General features: G+C 36.6%; 1 protein-coding gene across 2 annotated transcripts in view; it reads left to right on the top strand.

Annotated features, from left to right (window-relative positions):
• The window catches only part of ppp2r5a (protein phosphatase 2, regulatory subunit B', alpha isoform), a 164,867-nt gene that overhangs the window by 122,107 nt on the left and 22,465 nt on the right, over positions 1 to 20,295 (top strand). For both annotated transcript variants that reach the window (XM_043695865.2, XM_087991345.1), the window contains exons 4-8: positions 2,584 to 2,676; positions 5,969 to 6,099; positions 9,578 to 9,637; positions 12,120 to 12,228; positions 17,390 to 17,443. In XM_043695865.2, coding sequence (XP_043551800.1) covers positions 2,584 to 2,676; positions 5,969 to 6,099; positions 9,578 to 9,637; positions 12,120 to 12,228; positions 17,390 to 17,443 — 447 coding nt within the window. The remainder of the gene's footprint in view (positions 1 to 2,583; positions 2,677 to 5,968; positions 6,100 to 9,577; positions 9,638 to 12,119; positions 12,229 to 17,389; positions 17,444 to 20,295) is intronic.

Genomic DNA, 20,295 nt, shown 5'->3' with positions numbered 1-20,295 from the left:
CTCTTTGTAAAAAGTTTGCCTCATGTCTTTTTTAAATCTCTCTCCTCTCACCTTAAAAATGTTCCCCCTAGTTTTGAAATCCCCCATCTTAGGGAAAAGACAACTACCATTAACTCTATCTATACCTCTCATTTTGTAAATTTCCATCAGGTTGCGTCTCAACCTTCTACGCTCCAGTTAAAAAAAGTCTGAACCTTTCTTTATAAATCAAACCTTCCATACCTGGCAACACCCTGGTAAATCTCTTCTGAATCCTCTCCAGCTTGATAATATCCTTTCTATAACTTGGTGACCAGAACTGGACACATTATTCCAGAAGAAGCCTCACGAACCTCAACATGACTTTCCAACCCCTATACCCAAAGGACTGAACAATGAAGGCAAGTGTGCTAAACACCTTGTCTGTATGTGACGCAGCGTCAAATAATCATGTACTAGCACCCTAAGAAAAAAGAATATCTTCTGGTATTGTCTTTATCTGTTTGTTTAGTATAGGGAGATGTATGCTGTCAATCTCTCATGATTAATACTGTGAGATCACTGACTCAATAGTCGCAAGTTTCTCATTAAATCACATACATATTAGTTTTTTTTTACATTTGAGAGACTTGTTAGGTGGTTTTTTTCTCTATAGTTATGTGTGCCTGGATCGCTTTACTTTTAAAATGTCGAACACGGAAAAGTTCCTTGTAACCTTAACTTGTATAACATATTACAAAAGATCACTAATTTCTTAGTGTTATTAACATCACCAATATTTTATCAGGTAATAATTAACAGGTAAGAAAATACAAAGCAGATAGTACTTAAAAAAAATAATGCAAAGTGTATATAAAGTGCACGTGCGTAATAGGTGCGTTATACCCTCGGTCACAACATACTCCTTCATGATGATAGCCTGAAGGATTATATGGTTACAAACATAAAACACATTGTTACAAAGTTAATTTCAAAGTAAATATAATATTTAACAAAATGAAATTGTTTTTCTTCTCAATCACTCTGAATTTAAAACCAATCTCACATAAGAAACTATTGCATGACACAATGGTGGTGTCTTTGCCTCTGCACCAGGAAGCCCAGATTCAAGTCCCACCTGCTTCAGAGCTGTGTAATGATATCTGTGAACTGATTGATTAGAAAAACAGAACACAACTGCTGTTTTCTGTTCCTCCCTTCCTGAAGTAAAATTCCTTTTTGCCAGCTTTATTGATAAGTACTCAATAAGGATTTAATGAAGTGAGAGTTCGTGAGCTTGATGATTCCAAGTTCACAATGTAGCTCTGAAATAGAAATAAAGTAAATAAGAATCTCCTAATTAACTAATTAGTATTTTCATTCTGTTCAAATTACTGTGATACACTTCTTTGTCAAGGTGAGGCTGAGCAGTCACATGATATTAAACTATTAAAACTTAAATAAGTTACAGTTAAACAGAACAATACAGTATTAGATTAAGTGAAGCATATACTTTGCATAATTATATTGAAAAGAAACAAAATATCAAATTGCCCTACTAGTTGTACATTACCAAGCTTGAAATTTTCATCAGCATAACTTTCACCCCGAAATGAGACTTCTTCCAAAAAGCACCCCAGACAAAGTGATGTTTGGTAACATCTTGAACTATAACAGAACACTCCTCCTGATATTGGCTGCAAAGTGCAGCCAAGATGCAGACTACAAAACTTCAAGCCTTCCTGCCCCACCACCTTCCACCGGTGTCTTTGCTGTTGAAATCCACGCTCCTCCTCCTCCTCTTCCTCCTTTTCCCCAACCCCACCCCCCACATCTTTCTCTGCTGTTAAAACTGAAATGTCATGTTTGCCCTTGACCACCACCTCAGTTATGAAGAGAGGTTTTTTTTTTCCCTCTCCCTCGCTATGAAAAATTGTGATGGCAAATACTTTTCATTCACCATTCTCTCCCCCACTAACTGAAAATAAAAACTGACCTTGGTGAAGAAGACAGGGAGTCCCTTTCAAAACTGATTCTCTTCTCGCTCACCTTTGTTGCTTCTCTTATGTTTCTGTGGATAGCTTTGCTTTTCTGTGTCCTTCCACCCTATTTCATGTTGCCGACAGTTTTCTCTGCTAATGTAGGGATATAATATTAGTGTACATGGAAGATTTTGTAATTTGTTATTTAAATTATCCATTAAAATAAATTGCACCCATTGAAAAGATGACATGAAGCAGAAATAGCTGTCATGTTCTATTTTTAAAATGTTTATCAGAGTTTTTGCAAAATCACAACACACACAATTCAATATTGCTGATCCTGCTATTGATTGTAATGTTATTGTTTGGTCTCTTGCAACACAGATTCACATCAATAATCTGAAACACACAGTCTCTGTAGGTTGAATCAGCTGCTTGGGAAAATATTGAGGGGTTATTGAACATCTGAGAACAGGGGTTGGGGAAATTACAGTAAAGAATCATTTTCCTTTTGGAAAGAATCAGCAGAAAGTAAGGAGCTAATAAAACTATCAAGTTTTAGTTGTACGTGAAATAAATATTTTTTATGCAGATACCCAATGTGATTATTCCTGTTAATTGTCACTTCCTTCTTTGTTTAAAGCTTGTATATGAATTTTTTTTGCGGTTTCTGGAATGCCCAGACTTCCAACCTAGTATTGCAAAAAGGTTCATTGATCAGAAATTTGTACTGCAGGTGAGTACTTCAAACTTTGTTTGTCATTCCACCACCAACCTTCACTTTAAAATGTTTATTGTTATCGCCTGGGTATTATAGTCAGAGTGAAAGAACAGCACTTGCTATTTATTATGCTTATAGCTACCCAAAAAGCTTTATGGGTTTTTGAGCAGAAACATTTAGTCAACAGGTCTCTGAAATATTGCAGCTACCTCCACAAAGGATCGGGGGTCGTATATGAACAAGACAACCAATCACATGGAAGAATTTCTGTGACTCCTGAACTAGAAAGTGTCTGTTAGAATATTAAGTTAAATATTAATCATATCCTGAAAATAGAGGGAAACAAAGGATTAGAAGAGGGAAATGAAAGATTCAGAAAGAAATAAATTTATAGAGAGTTTTTAAATGTAAATAAACATGTCCAAAACTAGCTGAATCTGTCAGAATGTGACCCCTAACTTGTGTGCGTTTGTTCAAAAATTAGTGGAGAGAGGTTGTTTGGCAGGAATTATGACTTATTCCATTAAAAATTCACATACTGAAATTGATAAGGCTGACTATTTTTATGTATCTTTAGTGGTTATCTGGGTAGCTTATTTGGCTAGGCAGCTATTGTGTGGATCAGATTAAGACCAACAGCCTGGAGTTTAATCCTTGTTTTGACTGGGGTAGACACTGAGCTTGTCACCCTACCCATAGTTTAAACAAAATTCACAGCCTTGATTCAGTAAAAATCACTAAGGATGTCTGGAAGAAGAAGTGGGTGTCATTGATGAATTAAGGGGAAATTCTTGCAAATTCTCACGCTTACATGTATTTCAATACAGCATATTTTGGAGAAATCTCCATGTTGTACTACGTATGTTGTGGACAAGCTAAATTAATTGGGCACCGACTTCTGTATTTCTGTATTTTTCCATATATGTGCGAGTGCCAGAAATAAGTGTTTTTCATTTTCACAAAATAATTTTAGAAACAAATATGGCTTTTACCCCTTCAAGCATTCTTGGCAGGAACAAGAAAAGTATTGATGACCTTATGAGCAAATTGCAGATTTAGTACATGGATGAATACTGAAGAAGGATATGATCTTGATGGATGCTGTTGAGTTAGGTTGCTGAAATTGATTTGAAATATTTTGATCAGGAAGAGGAAAGAAAGTGAAACTTTTCTGATATCATATTTGTTCATAATGATCACAAAAATCAAAAAATGTATCCAAGTCTTAGAAATAACATCTCACAAAGGTATATTAAATTTTCTTTTAAATGTGACTTGTAGTTGGTTTCTGACACATGCTGTTCCTTTGAAGACCTTATTTTTCCACCTCTTGCCTCTCAAATGAAATATTAATTATCTCAGGCAGTTTAACAATGGACACCTTGGCCTTGTCCTACTTCCAAACTAATGGGGACTTTGTTTGACTTTCCTCCTCCCTATGTTAAGAATGTAGTTATTCTGTCCAACTGACTGCAGCGCATGAGATCAGCCAGTGTAACTCCAGACTCATGACAGCACTGAGGCTTTGCTGGTTTGCCTTTATCGTGCAACCTTCTTAACTGTTGAATGTTTTTCATGGAATTCAACATAACCTTTTTTCGCAACAATAACTGGACGCATCAAGAAGAGTAACAACTTCACTCTCTCTACAATGAACCTAATAGAAAGAATAAAAATCCAAAAGTTGCTTGTCTTATTTTTCCAGAGATTCCAGTTTTCTCAGGCATTGCAGTGAGTCACCAAATGCAGTCAGAAAACACTCTTCATTTCATTGTTACTGCCGTACAGCCAAACATAATAAGCTTCACCAAGTGGTCAAAGAGAAGATGAATGACCACTGCAGATTAGAGAATATGCAACAGCTTGAGGATGATTCCTACAATGGAAAACTGGGGCCCTTAAAGTACTGAGGTTATTTGATAACAGGTGTTCACAATGATAAACTGTGTTGACAGATTTAGAGAGAAACTATGCTGCCCACCCACATTCCCCCCACCCCGCACTCCACCTGCAATAAAGAAACAAAAAAGGCCTCAAAACTCAATGCAGTAATTGTTAAATTCTGAAGAGCAGCCCTCAGGAGAGGAAAGAATATTTTAAGTATGCTTTTCCTTGAGTCAAGAAATATGTTCTTATCTTAATTCTACCCTGTATCAAGTACCCGTGTCCCCTTGTTCAAGACATCCCAATTCTGGAAAAGAATCCTCCCTTCCTTTCGTCTTTCTAGCCCTGTTAGAAGTTTATACTTGTTAATCAAATCCCCTCTCATCCTTCTAAATTGATCAGTACAGGCCCAGTCTCAAACCAGTCTCTCCATATAGGACAGTCCTGCCATCTCCGGTTCCAGCCTCGTGAAACTGCTGTGTTGCAACTATGTCATTTCTTGGGTCGGGAGACCACAACACAGTATACTCAATTCTCCAGATATGGCCTCAACAAGGCCCTGTGTAACAACAGCAAGGCATTCCTATATTTGAACACAAATATTTTTGTAATGAGGCTAATATATTGCTTGCCAGTGATGCTACTGTCTCTCCCTGATGAGCTGTGCTTATGGCCATGTTCCCATTTCAGTAATGTGTTCATCACCTGTTTTTCATGATTTGACTCTCTACTTTACTATCACCCAAGGGTTAAACAAATATTCTCTTGTAATTCTGAACATGTACTTGTGTCATTATACATGTATCTCTTAAACTTGATAAATCAGGTTACTACCAAACAATAATTGTTAAGCTAAATTGAACCTAAATTGATACCTAAATTGAACATGTAGAGCAGCAGTTAAGAACAGGTTCATTCAGTTACATCAGCAATTCATATCTTGTAATTGAGAAAAATAAGTAACGTGTCCTTACTACCATACGTGAGTGAGTCACTTTGCAGTTCTCCAATGTTATTTATGCATTGTAAAATCTTGTATTAGTCATGAAGGAAGCAAAATTACGTTGGCACTAAATGCATATTGGAAATGTTTATATTTTGTTTCAAAGGTCCATTACTTAACTATGTAATGATAGCATATTTACAGATTTATTCAATTATTGCAATTTTTAAAGAGTAACTTTCATATGTTATATATTCTTCAGCTGTGGAGCAGCAGAATAAACTTGTGCATAACTAATCGATTAAAAACAACATTAAGAAACAATCTTGCTTCAAATCAAAATAGAACTATAAATTTTTAGTACTGTAAAATCAAACAAATTCTGCTAACCTAAAAGGTCCATTAAGATAAGATTTTCTAGCTAGTAAATACCTCTCAGCTAAAGGCATTTGTTTCTTCTCTCAAACCAATTTCTTCCAGCTTTTGGAGTTGTTTGACAGTGAGGATCCACGAGAACGGGATTTTTTGAAAACAGTTCTGCATCGTATTTATGGAAAGTTCCTTGGACTACGCGCATTCATCAGGAAACAGATAAACAACATTTTTCTACGGTAATCTGTAGTAAATGATTTCCTTTGTTTGCTGAAAACTGCCCCGAAGCAATGATCTGCGTAAATTGATTTAAAGGGCAATGAAAACCATGTGAGGTATATTTATTTTTAATAAATGTTCCATAGACATAAATGTAGTATGCCTCAAGTCAGTGAAGTCTTTAGTCAGAAATTGTCCTGTATCTTAACACTGTCCTTTTGATACTGTATTCTTTCCTGCGATGTGGTGTCACTGACAATGTCAGCATTTGTCCGCCCATCTGTGACTGCAATCAAACTGAATGGCTTGCTAGGAAATTTTAAAGGACAGTTCAGAGCAATTGCTATGGGTCTGGTGTTGCAGGCAGATCAGATCAATTATGTCACATGTCTGGTTGCTCACATTTCCTTTCCAGGGGTTTTTCTACCTGCTGTTTGATATCCCTTATAGTAACAAAAGGAAAATAAACCACCATATTATGGCTTGCAGATATAACAGTATGATGACATGGATTCAAGTCATGCATTCAAAGGTCACTGGTGATATTTAAATTTGGTTCGCAAAATCTGGAATTCAAAAGGTAGTATCCATAATGGTGACCATGAAATTATCAACAGTTGTTGCAAAAACTCATTAGGGTAAAGAACTGTACTTTCGGGAAGGAAATCTTGCTTCTTTCCTCATCTGGATTATGTGATTCTTGATTACCATCCCCATAATGTTGACTGTTCTCTCCTCTCTGAAACAACCTAACAACACATTCAGGTCATGAGCAGTTGGGATGGGCAACAAATGCTAGCCTTGTCAGTGACTCTCCCATTCCATGAAAGCAGAAAACAAGCTACTTGTACTCACTCAATTTTATAGCCTAGCTGCCACCTTCAAAGACCTACGTACATATACCTGCAGGGTTGTTTGTTTCTGCTTTCACTTCACATGGTATGATTTTAGTCTGTGCCTCTCCTCAATCATCTTTGCCAAAATGCAACACTGTAAACTTTTATGTTAAATTTCACCTGTCTTAGTGTGCTTGATTAAAGACTGTCATAGTCCTTATTATTGTGTACATTAAGTAATATCATTTACAACTTTGATCTGATGCTCCATTCAATTTGGAATGTAGCAATAACCTCTGGCTTATTTTCTCCATTGCAACTCATCTCCTTGAACCCCTGTTGTATATTTTCTTTGCCTTCATTTCCAACAATAAGTGCAAGGAACTCATGGACTTGCTGTTCACAAAGATCATTTTCATCTCAGCAGCAGCCGCTGCCACTTCTCTCCTGTCAGGCTATACTTCTCTTCTGAATTCTTTCTCTCATTTTTTTTCTGTTTACCCTCATGCCCTCTCAAATCATCTTGTCAATGAGATCAATCTCCTACTCCTGCAACTGTGTATCCATAATCGAGCACTCAACTTTCCTTCCTGGTCCAGGTCTCCCTCCTAAAATTCAGGGTGCTGGGAGTCTTGGTGGGGACACAGGTTAGATTCATATCCAACGACATGGTTGTAGTTGTTGAAGCACAATTATTTCGCCTGCAGGATTTCCTTGAGGTAGAACCCGAAGGCAAACTTCCTCAAGCTGCTTTATCCTTCAGCTCATCATAGGTCAGAAGTGAGGAAGCTTGATAATGTTTGCAAGATGTTTGCTCCATTTATAACTCTCCAGGTATTGAATTCCACTTCAGTACTGCTGTCTATGCCTACAGAGCTGATATGTGGCATGAAACATAAGTATGGCACAACTGTCAAGCAGTAAATAACTTTAGGAGAATATAAATCATTGACAATCATTGGTATTACTGTTATGGATCAAACTTCCTTCAAATGTATCAAGGAGATAGCCTCGACCCAACTTTTATTTAATTTAAAGGCAAGTGTAAGATGCTGTGTTCCAGATCTCATTCGACTAGTCACATTGGCTTTCAGTAAAACACTTTATTCTTACACTCAGTTAAAACACAAACAAAAGAAAGAAGAATTGGTATAACTCTATTGGAAAACTTAACAGAATAATAGATTATTTAACTGCTAAACAGTAAGTGCTCCAGTATAGTAACATCCCATAACACACTCTTTACAAAGATAACTTCAGTAAAATAAATTGTCTTGTGTTGTGTTTTTCCAGTCCAAGAGAAAAGAACAGCAATAGAAGATTCTGGCAGAGAGAACAAACTCCAGCTTTCTGCTGTGGCTGAGAGAAATGTATAGCAGCTCCCACAGCCAACTTCAAAATCCCAACCACTACTGAAAGCTGAACAAAAACTCTGCTGCTGTGGGAGCCTGACTCCACCCATTAATGCTACTTTTATTGTTCTAAGTTTTTTTTTTAAACACCGGGGCCTCACAAGCTGTTCAGTTTGTTGGCTTGAAAGAGATAACTCACTACGTCTGACTCAAAATAACTCTCCACAAAATAAAACTGGACAAAATACATCTCTGAAAGCCATATTATCCGCATATTGACATCAACATCCCACCATCAACATCTTAGATTTGATGTTAACCAAGAAATTAACCTGACCAGCAATGCTAGTGTTGTCATTCAAAGATGAGGTCAGAAGCAGGGGATTCTGTGACTAGTAAACTAACTGACTGTCTGTCTAAAGCCTTTCCATCATCTACCAGACGTGATGGGAGTATTGGAATATTCTTGACTTACCCAGATGAGTGCAATCTTAACAACATTAAAGAAGCTTGACACTATCAAAGCAACTTTATCCTTCAAAACAAAGCATGAGGATAATACATATGATTTACAAGGTGCAGTGCAGCTGTTGCCATGGCTTCTTGAGCAGCTTTCCAGACTTCCGCTATAAGTGACCGAGAAGAATGAAAACCGAGAATAGGTGGGGAACATCGCTACCTTTAAAATTCCCTTCCAAGTCATATATTTCTAACTTGTAAATAACTAGCCCTTCCTTTTCTCTCCCTCCCTCCTGCAGTCTACCTTCCCTCCACATACCCACTCTCCATAAACACACTGTGCTTTATGCACTCCTCTTGTTTTCAGAATCTATTCTGGAGTGATGGAATTCCCACATTATCACTTCTTGTGCTTGCTAAAATTTTCTGACAAATTTGCTTTTCTACTTACTTCCCAAAACCTTATTCATTTATTCCAGCCAAATTGCTCAAGTTTCTGAAAGCTTATTCGTTGTGTTGTAGCATTACTGGCATCTTACGCAGAATCAATTCAGACATACTTAGTAGCTCAAATGGCTAATATTTAGATATTTTAACTATCATTGATCTGTTTATCTGTCAAATTTCAATATGCATTGTTGTTTAAATGTTGCATAAGTTTTCCATATAAGTCTTCCTGGATAGTCAGAATGTATGTTGAGAGAGTCAGAATGTAACTTCAGCTGACACAAAGGTTTATATAAGCAAAAAAGGCTAATTAAAATCTATTTCTATTATATTGTTCATTCATAGTTTCTTTGGGACCTGTTCTTATAGTACGGAGTAATATTTTCCAACAATAATTTCTTCAGGTTCATATATGAAACTGACCACTTTAATGGAGTTGCAGAACTGTTGGAGATACTTGGAAGGTAAGTTATCTTTTAAATTTAATGGCAAACCGATAATGTTAAGCCTCTCTGCTTAGAGGTTTGTATGAGTCAAGTAAGACTGTTACTCATCTCTGTTTCTAGTACTTCACTATCAGTAGTTCCACAACCATCAATAAATATGAAGTCTCACGTTTATTTGATGCCTCGTGTTTTTCATCATCTCAAATTACTTTACTGCAGTGCATTGTTAAAACAATTCAATAACTGTGGTGACCAAAATAGTAACTAGTTGACTTGATAGTATTGATATCAGAGGAGGATTCTCAGTGTCCCTCGACCTGCTTTCCTTGCCAGTTTTGCCTGAATACTCATCTCCGAGATGCCCTACTTTGATTGCACAAGGGCATAGATTTAGATTAGATTACATTACAGTGTGGAAACAGGCCCTTCGGCCCAACAAGTCCATACCGACCCGCCGAAGCGAAACCCACCCATACCCCTACATTTACCCCTTACCTAACACTACGGGCAATTTAGCATGGCCAATTCACCTGACCCTGCACATCTTTTGGACTGTGGGAGGAAACCGGAGCACCCGGAAGAAACCCACGCAGACACGGGGAGAACGTGCAAACTCCACACAGTCAGTCGCCTGAGGCGGGAATTGAACCCGGGTCTCAGGCGCTGTGAGGCAGCAGTGCTAACCACTGTGCCACCGTGCCGCCCACTGCCACCGTGCAGATTGTCTTTCACATTCTAAAGCAACTTAAAGGAAAGAAAGGCCATTGGAAAGATATGCAAAAATGCTGGAGCTTTGTACCAAAAGGTGGAAAAGTAGCTAAATAGAATAGTGGAAGCATTGAATTTATGTAGTAGTATGTCAAATACGAATCATGCCAATGTATGCATATACAGTAGAAAAGGAGAGTTGAGTGCTTGGAATTCAGCATGTTATGTCTTGCATTTGTGAGCTGAGAGCAGGATATTGTCAGTTGTGATTGGAAGGTGTCAGAGAAGTTTTGAGAGGTGCAACTTCCAAAAATCAAAGTCGGTCCCAGAAATGAAGCTGCAGGTGCTGACCCTGTGGGTAACTGCCCATGCCTGATTCTTTCTGACCTTGAAGACAATGTTGCAACATGCAAGGAAATGTTTCTCCCTCTGTCAACTCACTTACTCAATTTTAAAGTTCTGGCAAAGCATCAGAGATTCTTGGAATGTCCTTTCTGTTTAGTTTGGGAGTCTGAAACTATGTTCAGTAATTCACAGCACCTAAAAAACGATGAATTTCTCAATTCTGAAAACTATTGGGAAAACTCTACTACAGTGATCCATGAGTTTGTTTTCTATCTCAAAAGCAATGCCTTTATCTACATTTCCACCCAAATGACACCTTTCCTTTCAGAATTCCTCCACATTTACATCCCATACTCAGATCTTTGGCCTGCCAATTATGACTTTCTGTTGATCCATTTCTTTTGCTCGTGCAATTTCTATTCTACAATAATGTTTAGCTGCCCTGCTTAATGTTTCAGAATTTCTCTCCTTATCCTCTTAAATTTTTTCTCAATTTTTTTTCACTCAACAAAGACTTTCCTTATTTATTCTAATTGTCCATATAAATTATTTGAAGTTGTTTAAATTATATTAAATGTGCAATATAAATGCATTATAGTTAATCTTGATCACATTGTGAATACTAGAACCGCAATGAAGCATCCTAATTATGTTTTCTGCATTCTAACTAAATTTAAGTGCATAATAATTTATCTTTTCACAACATGTCTAATGTACCAGAGCAATCTACAACAACGAGGAGGGTTTGCGGTGTATCTATTTGAAAATGCTTAAAATTAGTGTGGGCCCCTAGGTGCCTCAACAAAAGTACTCACTGTGCAGCTGAACTATGCAGCCAAAATGTAATGTGGGTGATTGACCACCTGAAATCAACAAGTGTTGGTTGGTTATCACTCTTAAAAAAAGTTGCATATCTACCAAATGAATGTACAGACCTGCTTAAAACCGACCAGAAGGCATTGATTTTATTGTAAAGATATAAACTTTTATGTACTTCTGTCCTCTAATAGAAGTGAAGAAATATTTCTATGTATCTACAGATCAGATTACAAAGCTCTTTAGCAACCCATTTTCACACATGAGGGCTGTTGAGTCATCAGCGATTGGTGGCTGTGTCTGTAGTTTTGGAAGCTGTTGGATAACCTTTGCCGGTTTTGTATTTTGCCATTTGTATTTCTTGGACAGAGTTGAAAACTAAGTTAACAACTGACTTCAGTAATTGTCGTATATGTACAGTTCTCTTGCACATTGCAAAGAAAGGCTCTATCTCCATTACCAACCTCAAGGGAAGTAAATAGATGAAGCACATTCAGATAAAAATAGATTAAATATTGTATTATACAGCATTTTATTTTTAAAAATAATTTGATTCATTTAAATGTACTTGTATAAATAGATAATTTCAAACTTTTAAATGGGTGAATTATTAACTTTATTTATTTTTCAGTATTATTAATGGATTTGCACTGCCATTGAAAGCAGAACATAAACAATTTCTTATGAAGGTGCTCATTCCCCTTCATACTGCTAAAGGCTTAGCTCTATTTCATGCACAGGTAGGCTATTACTTCTTGATGTAAGTATGATTTAAATTATCATTGACTTGGCACCAGAACTACTATGATTTTCTATTTTGATGTACATTCTACTCTTGTGTCATTCAAACTTCCAGTAAAAATAGTACACTGCAATGTGAGGGGCTGGACCTAATGACTGCTAAAGCAGATCTGGATTATGTTTTTATTATGTAGCCACAACATTTGCAACAAATTTATTTGTGGTATGTCCAGATGCCTGTATTAAGTCATTTAAGTTAATTGAGATATTGAAAAGGCCAGGCTTTTGGAACAGATATTAAGGCTAATGTTCCACAGATTGTAAAGTTCAACATTGACTGTTCAAAGTATTTCTGTCTATTTTTTGCAAGGTAGTTAGTTTGGCACTTTATTGTCTAGATAGATACTTAGATCCATTTTTATTTGATGACCTTATGAAGCTTGCTTGACAAAATACTATGATATGAATATTGGAAGTAAGAAACAGAAAGCAAGGTTTATTCACCTTGTACTTGGATGAATGGAGAAACTACATAGGGCAACCGAAAGCAACTGAATTAATTGAGTACATGTGATCAATTTCTTGGAGTAGTACTTTTGGGATTGTATGGGCCTTGTCAGAAGTTCTTTTTCTGACATTAAAGTTTATTTATCCAATGCTGAGTTTTTTAAAAATTCCTGAAATGAGCCTATTTCAGTAGCTGGAATGTCATGTGACCCCAGAATGAATGCTTGAAGTTGGTGGTGTTGCTTCGAGAGTTGAGCTGGGGAAGGCTGAGAGGGTATGACAATAGCTGGGCTTGGAAGCTACGGTTGTAACCACAACCAGGCCTCCAAAAACAGATACTTAAGCCATCCTCATCAACAGCAAAATGTATTAATATTTAAAGGATCCTCAAACCTGCCAGAACTCATTCTGTGCTCCACAACCGCTAATGTCTGTGTTCTACAATTTGGGAGCCCTTTGTTTCATGCGTAACACTATGAATTGAATGAAAATTTGTTCTTTATTAAAAATATCTGTTGTGTAAAAATTCAAAATTTTAAAAGCTGAAGAGAAGGTCATTAATATAGTGGATAAATAGGGAAGAGAGTAGCCCTTGAGTCCTCTGATATTATGACAAGTTTATCGTTAGCTAGAGAAGTGTGATTGGGCATTATCCATTGGATCAGCTTTCGCACCAGAGATTATCAGAAAGAAATCGAAATGCACAGAGTTAGAGGTAAACTTATGATATAGGTTATTAATTTAGATGTAGGATGAAGAATACCCATAATGGTTTGTTTTCCAATTTGAAAATTGTAAATGTAATATTTTACAAATGGGGATTCATTGACCTGTGAGCCAGGCATCGTTAGTTGAAAAATTACTAGAATCTAGATATTTTCCAACTAACCTATTCAGAGAAATTATTGCACACCTTAGTAGCAGGTGGGATTTGAAATCAAATCTCCTGATCCAGGGATAGTAACACTATTGCTGTTCCACAGTTGCCCTTCAACACTAGAATCTATAATAAAGAATGTAATCATTAGACTCTTTATAAAATTATAACCTGATTTGGCAAAGTCAACATAGATTTACAAAACAGAAACTTTCTTTCACAATCCTGTTAACCTTTTGAAAGAGTTGCTGGTAGGCCATTATCACAAGGGATATGAAATAGAAAAGTGAGAAACAATCCCTTCAGTTATAGAGGACCTTAGCACTTCCTCTACATTCGCCTTTTGCTTGCCATTTCTTTCCCTTCTCCTTTCTCCCCTAATTCTTGCCCTTCTCCTTTCTCCCCTAATTCTTGCCCTTCTCCTGTATCTCCTTTTTCTCTCCATGTCTCACCCCTCTCCACGCTGCCTCATACTTCCCTCCCCAACCTGTCCTCACTCTACTTTGGCATCCATACCTCCTCTTCCCCCACCCCAAGCAAAACTCTCATTCACGTCCTTGCTCTCTCTTCAACCTTTATCCCACTCCCTCATCACCATTCCCTCCTTTCCTCACTTCCAGCCCTCATTGCCCCACCTACGTTTGCCTGGCAGCTGCTCTTCTTGACACTATTTTCTTATGCTTGCTGTTCATTGTTGCTCATGCACTCCACTTCCCCTTCCTCCTCACTCGTCACTCTCTTTTTCCCTTCACTCTCACAGCCCTTCTCACCTCAGCCCAGTGCCCCCACTGTCTCACTTTTCCATCCCCTACCTCTTTGCACTACCTATTGTATTCCTTTCACCTTTAGCCCATGTACCTTATTCAACAAAAGATCTTTCTTTTCTGAAAAGCTGTTGGAATGTCAGTTGGATTTCTTTAATAGAAAATATTAGAAATTGTGTGAAGCCACTTTTGAACCTTTATATTTGGTCATTTCTGTTTATGTATGTTTGTATTAAAGCTATATAAGCATGCAGCCATGCTACTTTGCACAATGTGCTTTAAGATATGTGCTGACTGACTGTGAGAATTGTTTTAGCAGAGCGTTTATTGCATAAGATGGTCTACAAACTCATTAGCTAATTAGTAGTGTTCTTCAGTTCTCAGAAAACGACCAAGTCAGTCTTCGGTCAGTTATCTAGTCTTTCTATATGGTTCCTAGATCCACCTTCTCAAATGCTCCCAACTCATTTCTCAATTGTGAGTGATAGAAATCTACAACACAGAAAAAGGCCCTTTGACCCATGTCTGCACCGCATTGGACAAAAATAACTACCTAACTATTCTTATCCCATTTTCCAGCACTTGTCCCATAGCCATGAATGTCAGTCACTCTGCTATACTCAGTTTAGTTTAAACCTAGTTTTGGAGGCTTTATTGTCCAATTGTTTTAAGAGGTGGTTGGTTAGATGCTTGTATGACAATTTGCGTTTGTCCATTCTGACTTTGAGCCACTGGCCACAGCCTCTCACTGTTAATGTTTCTTATTCTTCAGATGGCCTTTGTCTAGTGTCAAGAATTTACCATCTTGCCTTTTCACAATAACTGTATCTTGTTTCGTATTTATTGTTTGTGATTGGGTATTCACTCTGAATTCTTTATAAACATTTAAAATGATTATACAGTGCAGCAAATTAATCACCAGTTTCACCTCATAATTCTTAAACAAGCCTTTAATTTTTAACTTACATTCACAGCACTGAGAATTTCACAGCACTATCCTCAGTGGTAAGCTTGGAGTGATTGTTATATTAACAGGTATATTAAATTAATTTTAAATAGGAATTTAATTATTTCATGAGCTTAATTTTAATTAACGCGGAAAATTATGCTCCAAGCCCTGCCTCAGGAGAACTGTACAGGTTATCATAGAGATATTAAAGTGGTATCCTCTAACTTTCAATGAAGATGCTATGGGAAAATTGCAAACTATTGATTACCAAGTGATTGCTTACGACATTTTACATGTGGATTCTAAAGATAATGAGTGTTTAAAAATAATTTCAGTTTGGAAACTGAATAAAATTATATAAATCTGGAGAAGTTTTATGTTTTTAAGACTGCTGTTTCAAAATAGTGTTCCTTGAAATAAGATGCATTCAACTAGCCACCGTGATGAAATTTTGCAGTGAAAAACACAATTCAATTGTTTGGTTGCATTCAATCTAACTCATTGTCACACTGAGTCCATAATACCACTGACCTTTATTGCCCCGAATTGTCACAGAAGACAAATATAGGAAATTAAAAATGATTTTGCAGACTTGCAAAGATCTTATCCTGGAGTATTTATACCAAATACCTTCTCCTAGACCATGGACATGTTTATCTTAACAGACAATACAATCTTTCTTTGAAAAATATTGATGGTGAGAGATGTGACTAACGTATAGTTACTGAGAGGCTAACAGCATTCACCATTCTTAAAGTACTAATCAACCAACCTCCAGCCACTGCACATGCACTGTCAAGTGCAGTGATTAGAAAGATGCTGCCCAAGATGCCCCGTTCCTCCAGAAGTCTTAGTGATTAAAAACGTGAAATGGAGTAAAATTGATAGATATGTACACAAGTGCCCTATGAACCTGCCAGAAAATGTTATGGTTTGTCCATTTCAGTATAGTTTTATTTTATCAATATGATATGTCTTAATTGCTATCAAACAATCTCTCTGGTACTGGAAATCCTTCCTACAGATATGGATTCCCATTACTATTACTGAGAGGGATTTCTTTGTCTTTGTTGTCTATCTCTCTTTTGATCCAATCTTTCTTTCCTCTTTGGTTAGTTTCTATAGCTAATTTGACATTAATTTCTGTTCATTAAATACTGCTCATTAAATTAACAATTTTTCAATATGATTCATTAGGGCAAACGTGATATCCGTAAAATAGTGGTACACTATTTTGACACACACAATTATAGAAAATTAGAGTCATAGTGATTATATGGCATGAATCTGATCCTTCGGTCCAACCTGGCCATGCCAACCAGAAATTCTGAATTAATCCAGTATCATTTGCCAGCTTTTGGCCCATATCCCTCTAAACCCTTCTTATTCATATACTCATCCAAATGCCTTTTAAATGTTGTGATTGTACCACACTCCTCCACCACTTCTGGCAGCTTGTTCCATATATGCACCACCCTCTGCACCCTCTGCCCCTTAGACCCCTTTAAAATCTTTCTCCTCTCACCTTAAACCTATGCCCTCCAGTTTTGGACTCCCCTACTCTGGGGTAAAAGACTTTGCTTCTCATGATTTTATAAACTTCTATAAGGAATTCCATTTCAGGTCTGGAAAAATGCAGTTTTAATGAATTAAACCTGGGTGTCATTTTTCAAAAAAAAAAGAAAAATGGGTAAATTATGTCTGAATAACTTTTTAAACAAAGCAAAGGCATGTATTTGTCCATTCTCAATGCATATCATGTACAATAAATGTGTCTGAAGTTTCCTAGCGTGTACAACAATAACTTAAAGGAAATTCCACATTCAGAAAAGCTTCATCTTGGAATACACATTTTAAAATGAGCAATTGCGAACTGCTTGTGTGTCTGTTTCTAGCATTATTTTCATACATTCTCTAATATTCACTCATTTGTTGAGTGAAATGAAGAGATTGTTTGACAGCCCTATCAAGTTATTGCTTAGATTTGTGCATATAGGATCGACATCCATTTCGATTTCACCAATTGCTGCTGCAAATCATTTATGTTCATTTTTGTCTTCTAGTTAGCTTATTGTGTGGTACAGTTCTTGGAAAAAGATGCCACTCTTACAGAACCGGTAAGTTTTAGCATTAAATTTAATAGTTATTGTATATTTTAATTTTTTTTTAAATCAACTTGATTTTTTGGGATGTTGTGGGCAGGATAGAATTTTAAACTATACTCTCCAAATAAGTTGGATTCAGAAGATTCACTGGTCTAATAACATTATTTATCTAAATGTCCCTTTTAATGTTTGCTGCTTGAGCATTTTGAAATACAGGCAGAATCTGAGTAAGAAAAAGAGGACATTATTAACATTATTTTTGTGATTGAAACTAAAGCAACTTTTTGGGGTGCAATTTCTATTTTAAAAAAAATCAAGAGGAAAAGTATGATTTTATTTGGTATCATGTTCATTCACATCCTTTTTCTAATTACAAGCCTCCTTTGAAAAATAGACTTCTCATGAATTCAGTGCTTGTTAAAGAAATTTTACTGCCAATTTTAAACAATTGAACGATTTTTTTGAACCAGTATGTTGTGTCCCAGCATTAATTAAAAATTGTGACCAACAAGTTTTTAGATTAAACAGTTTGTTCTTGCCTTTTCCTTCTGGGAGATAAAATTGGGCAGAGATCAATTCTGATAGGTTGCTGATTTAGTTGTGTGACTGAAGCTCCTGACAGAATTAAATGCAGCTTTTAAAAATGTTACAATAGACCAGGACTAATGCCATTTCAAAATCTACTCTACTTGCATTTGAGAACACTGGATGGCACTGTATCATCAATTTACCTCCATGAATAAACATCTAGTATTGCTGGGTATGATTCTGGATGCAACAGTGATTTGAAAAGGACAAATAATATTTGTGGGTTTAAAGGGTGATTGCTGAGTCCTTATGTGCTACTTTTACATTTTTAGAAACTGGTTGCTGTTCTAGAACAAACTCATTCTGATTTCATCCTTGAAATTGGAATCATGGGATTGCCTTTTGAAGGGAGAGTAAAAGCATGCCAAACAGTTTAGTTTTCTGTTCACAAATGGCTAGGTTCATCCTTTATCTTCCTTTTCAGTAACACTGCCAGAGGATCACTTCTCTGGATTTATTTGAAAGTGTCTCAGGGGAAAATTTGATTTCAGCTGGAAGATAATGGCTGATTTGTGCTACCAGATAAAATTTGACTTGGAAAAGCAATTAACAATGCCTGTGGCTGAGAATCATATTTCAGCCTTTGACGATTATAACACTGCAATGTTGCCTATTTGTTAATACCTTGGAGTGCTCAGGAGAGCAGATTGCAGCAAGTTAGGTCAACAGGGATAAATTGTGAAAGGCAAAATTAATGGCTGTTTGAACATATTCAGTATTAAGAACAAAATAAATTAGCTAACACCACAAAAGATGATCTTGAGTATGAAATTGTAGCCATTACAGAGACATGATTAGAAGGAGATCAGAACTGGAACTAAATATCCAGGGGTCATGCAGGAAGCAACGGGTTGTAGGGTAGCTTTGTTAGTATGGGAAGGTACAGCAAGAAATAGTCTGGATTGGAACATGTAAAATTTATAATGGTGGAGGTAAGAAATAAAAAAGAGAATAAAACACAACTTGGAGTAGTCTGTGGGCTGTTTAACAGTAGTTATAGGACAGAAAGTAAATAAGGAGACGCAGAAGCAAGAAAGGCAGTACATCTTTAAATAGTGGAATTTGGGAGTTTTCTGTCACTCATATTTTAATAGTTTGAGGCGAAGTGAGCTTTTCTGGGTTTTTTAGTCTAATTAATAGAGGGGTTCACCGCAGTGTTGTAACACTACCTCTGCCACATTTTCCAAATGTATACAAAGATTAATGTCACCCATGAATAATAGTCATGGACTAGAGTCTGGAAACAAACCCTTCAGTCCAACTCATGCATGCAGATCAGATATCCTAAATTAATGTAGTTCCATTTGCCAGCATTTGGCCAATATCCCTCTAAACCCTTCCTATTCATATACCTATCTAAATGTCTTTTAAATGTTATAATTGTATAAGCCTCCACCACTTCCTTTGTCAGCTGTTTCCATGCTCTACATCTCTATGACCCTATTAATCATAGGTGAGTGTAATCTTCATGTACATTTGGAAGGTGTGGCAGAGGTAGTGTTACGACACTGCAATGAACCCTTCTGTTAATTAGACTAAACACCCAGAACAGTTCACTTTACCCTGTAATCTGTTAAAATGAGTGACAGAAAACTTCCAAATTTCACTATTTAAAGAAAATAATATCAATTTATTCTTTAACTGTAAAAGTGAACATTAAACAATTGTTCATAATTCTCGGGCCCTTTTTTTCTTAACTGCTTATTACCTGCCTCCAATTCTATAACAACATACTGTTCCAATAAAACACTTATTAAGATTATGTCAACTTAATTTCAAAACCATATAGTGGCTGTCATCTTCGATGTCTGTCTTCTTCCGGCTGGTCAGCATCTTTCCTTCTTATTGCAAATGTGTTTCATGTGAAAAAGATACCTTTGATAGAGAATGTTTCAGTGTCCTGGGTCTTTCTCTCTCTCAGTGGCAATTGCTGTGATTTTCAAAATGTCTGCCCTTTTCATATCCCCAACATCAGATTGTGTCATTGGTTCAATGTTGGCAAAACAATAAATTCAAACTCGATTGGGTTTGAGTATCCTAAGGTATAATTTAAATTCACTGGTTAAATTCGAAATGTTGTCAAAACAGCAACCAACTCAAGTATCCATTTCACAGCCGAATGTTACATATTTTCAATTTTCCAGTGCACTCTGAGACTGGTCTTGTAAGTTCTCAGTGTAGAACAGTATTCTCTCTCCCTTAAAGGTACATTGCATGCCTTCAACTTCATAACAGCAGCCATGAGGAAGAATTTAGAGTTTATTCTGGATACCTTC

The sequence above is a fragment of the Chiloscyllium plagiosum genome, unplaced genomic scaffold (genome assembly GCF_037043375.1).
Source record: "Chiloscyllium plagiosum isolate Xiang-an unplaced genomic scaffold, Cpla_swu_hap1 HiC_scaffold_10, whole genome shotgun sequence".
Lineage (NCBI taxonomy): Eukaryota > Metazoa > Chordata > Chondrichthyes > Orectolobiformes > Hemiscylliidae > Chiloscyllium > Chiloscyllium plagiosum.
Note: the sequence above shows the minus strand (reverse complement) of the source record. Positions and strands in the feature narration are given on the sequence as shown.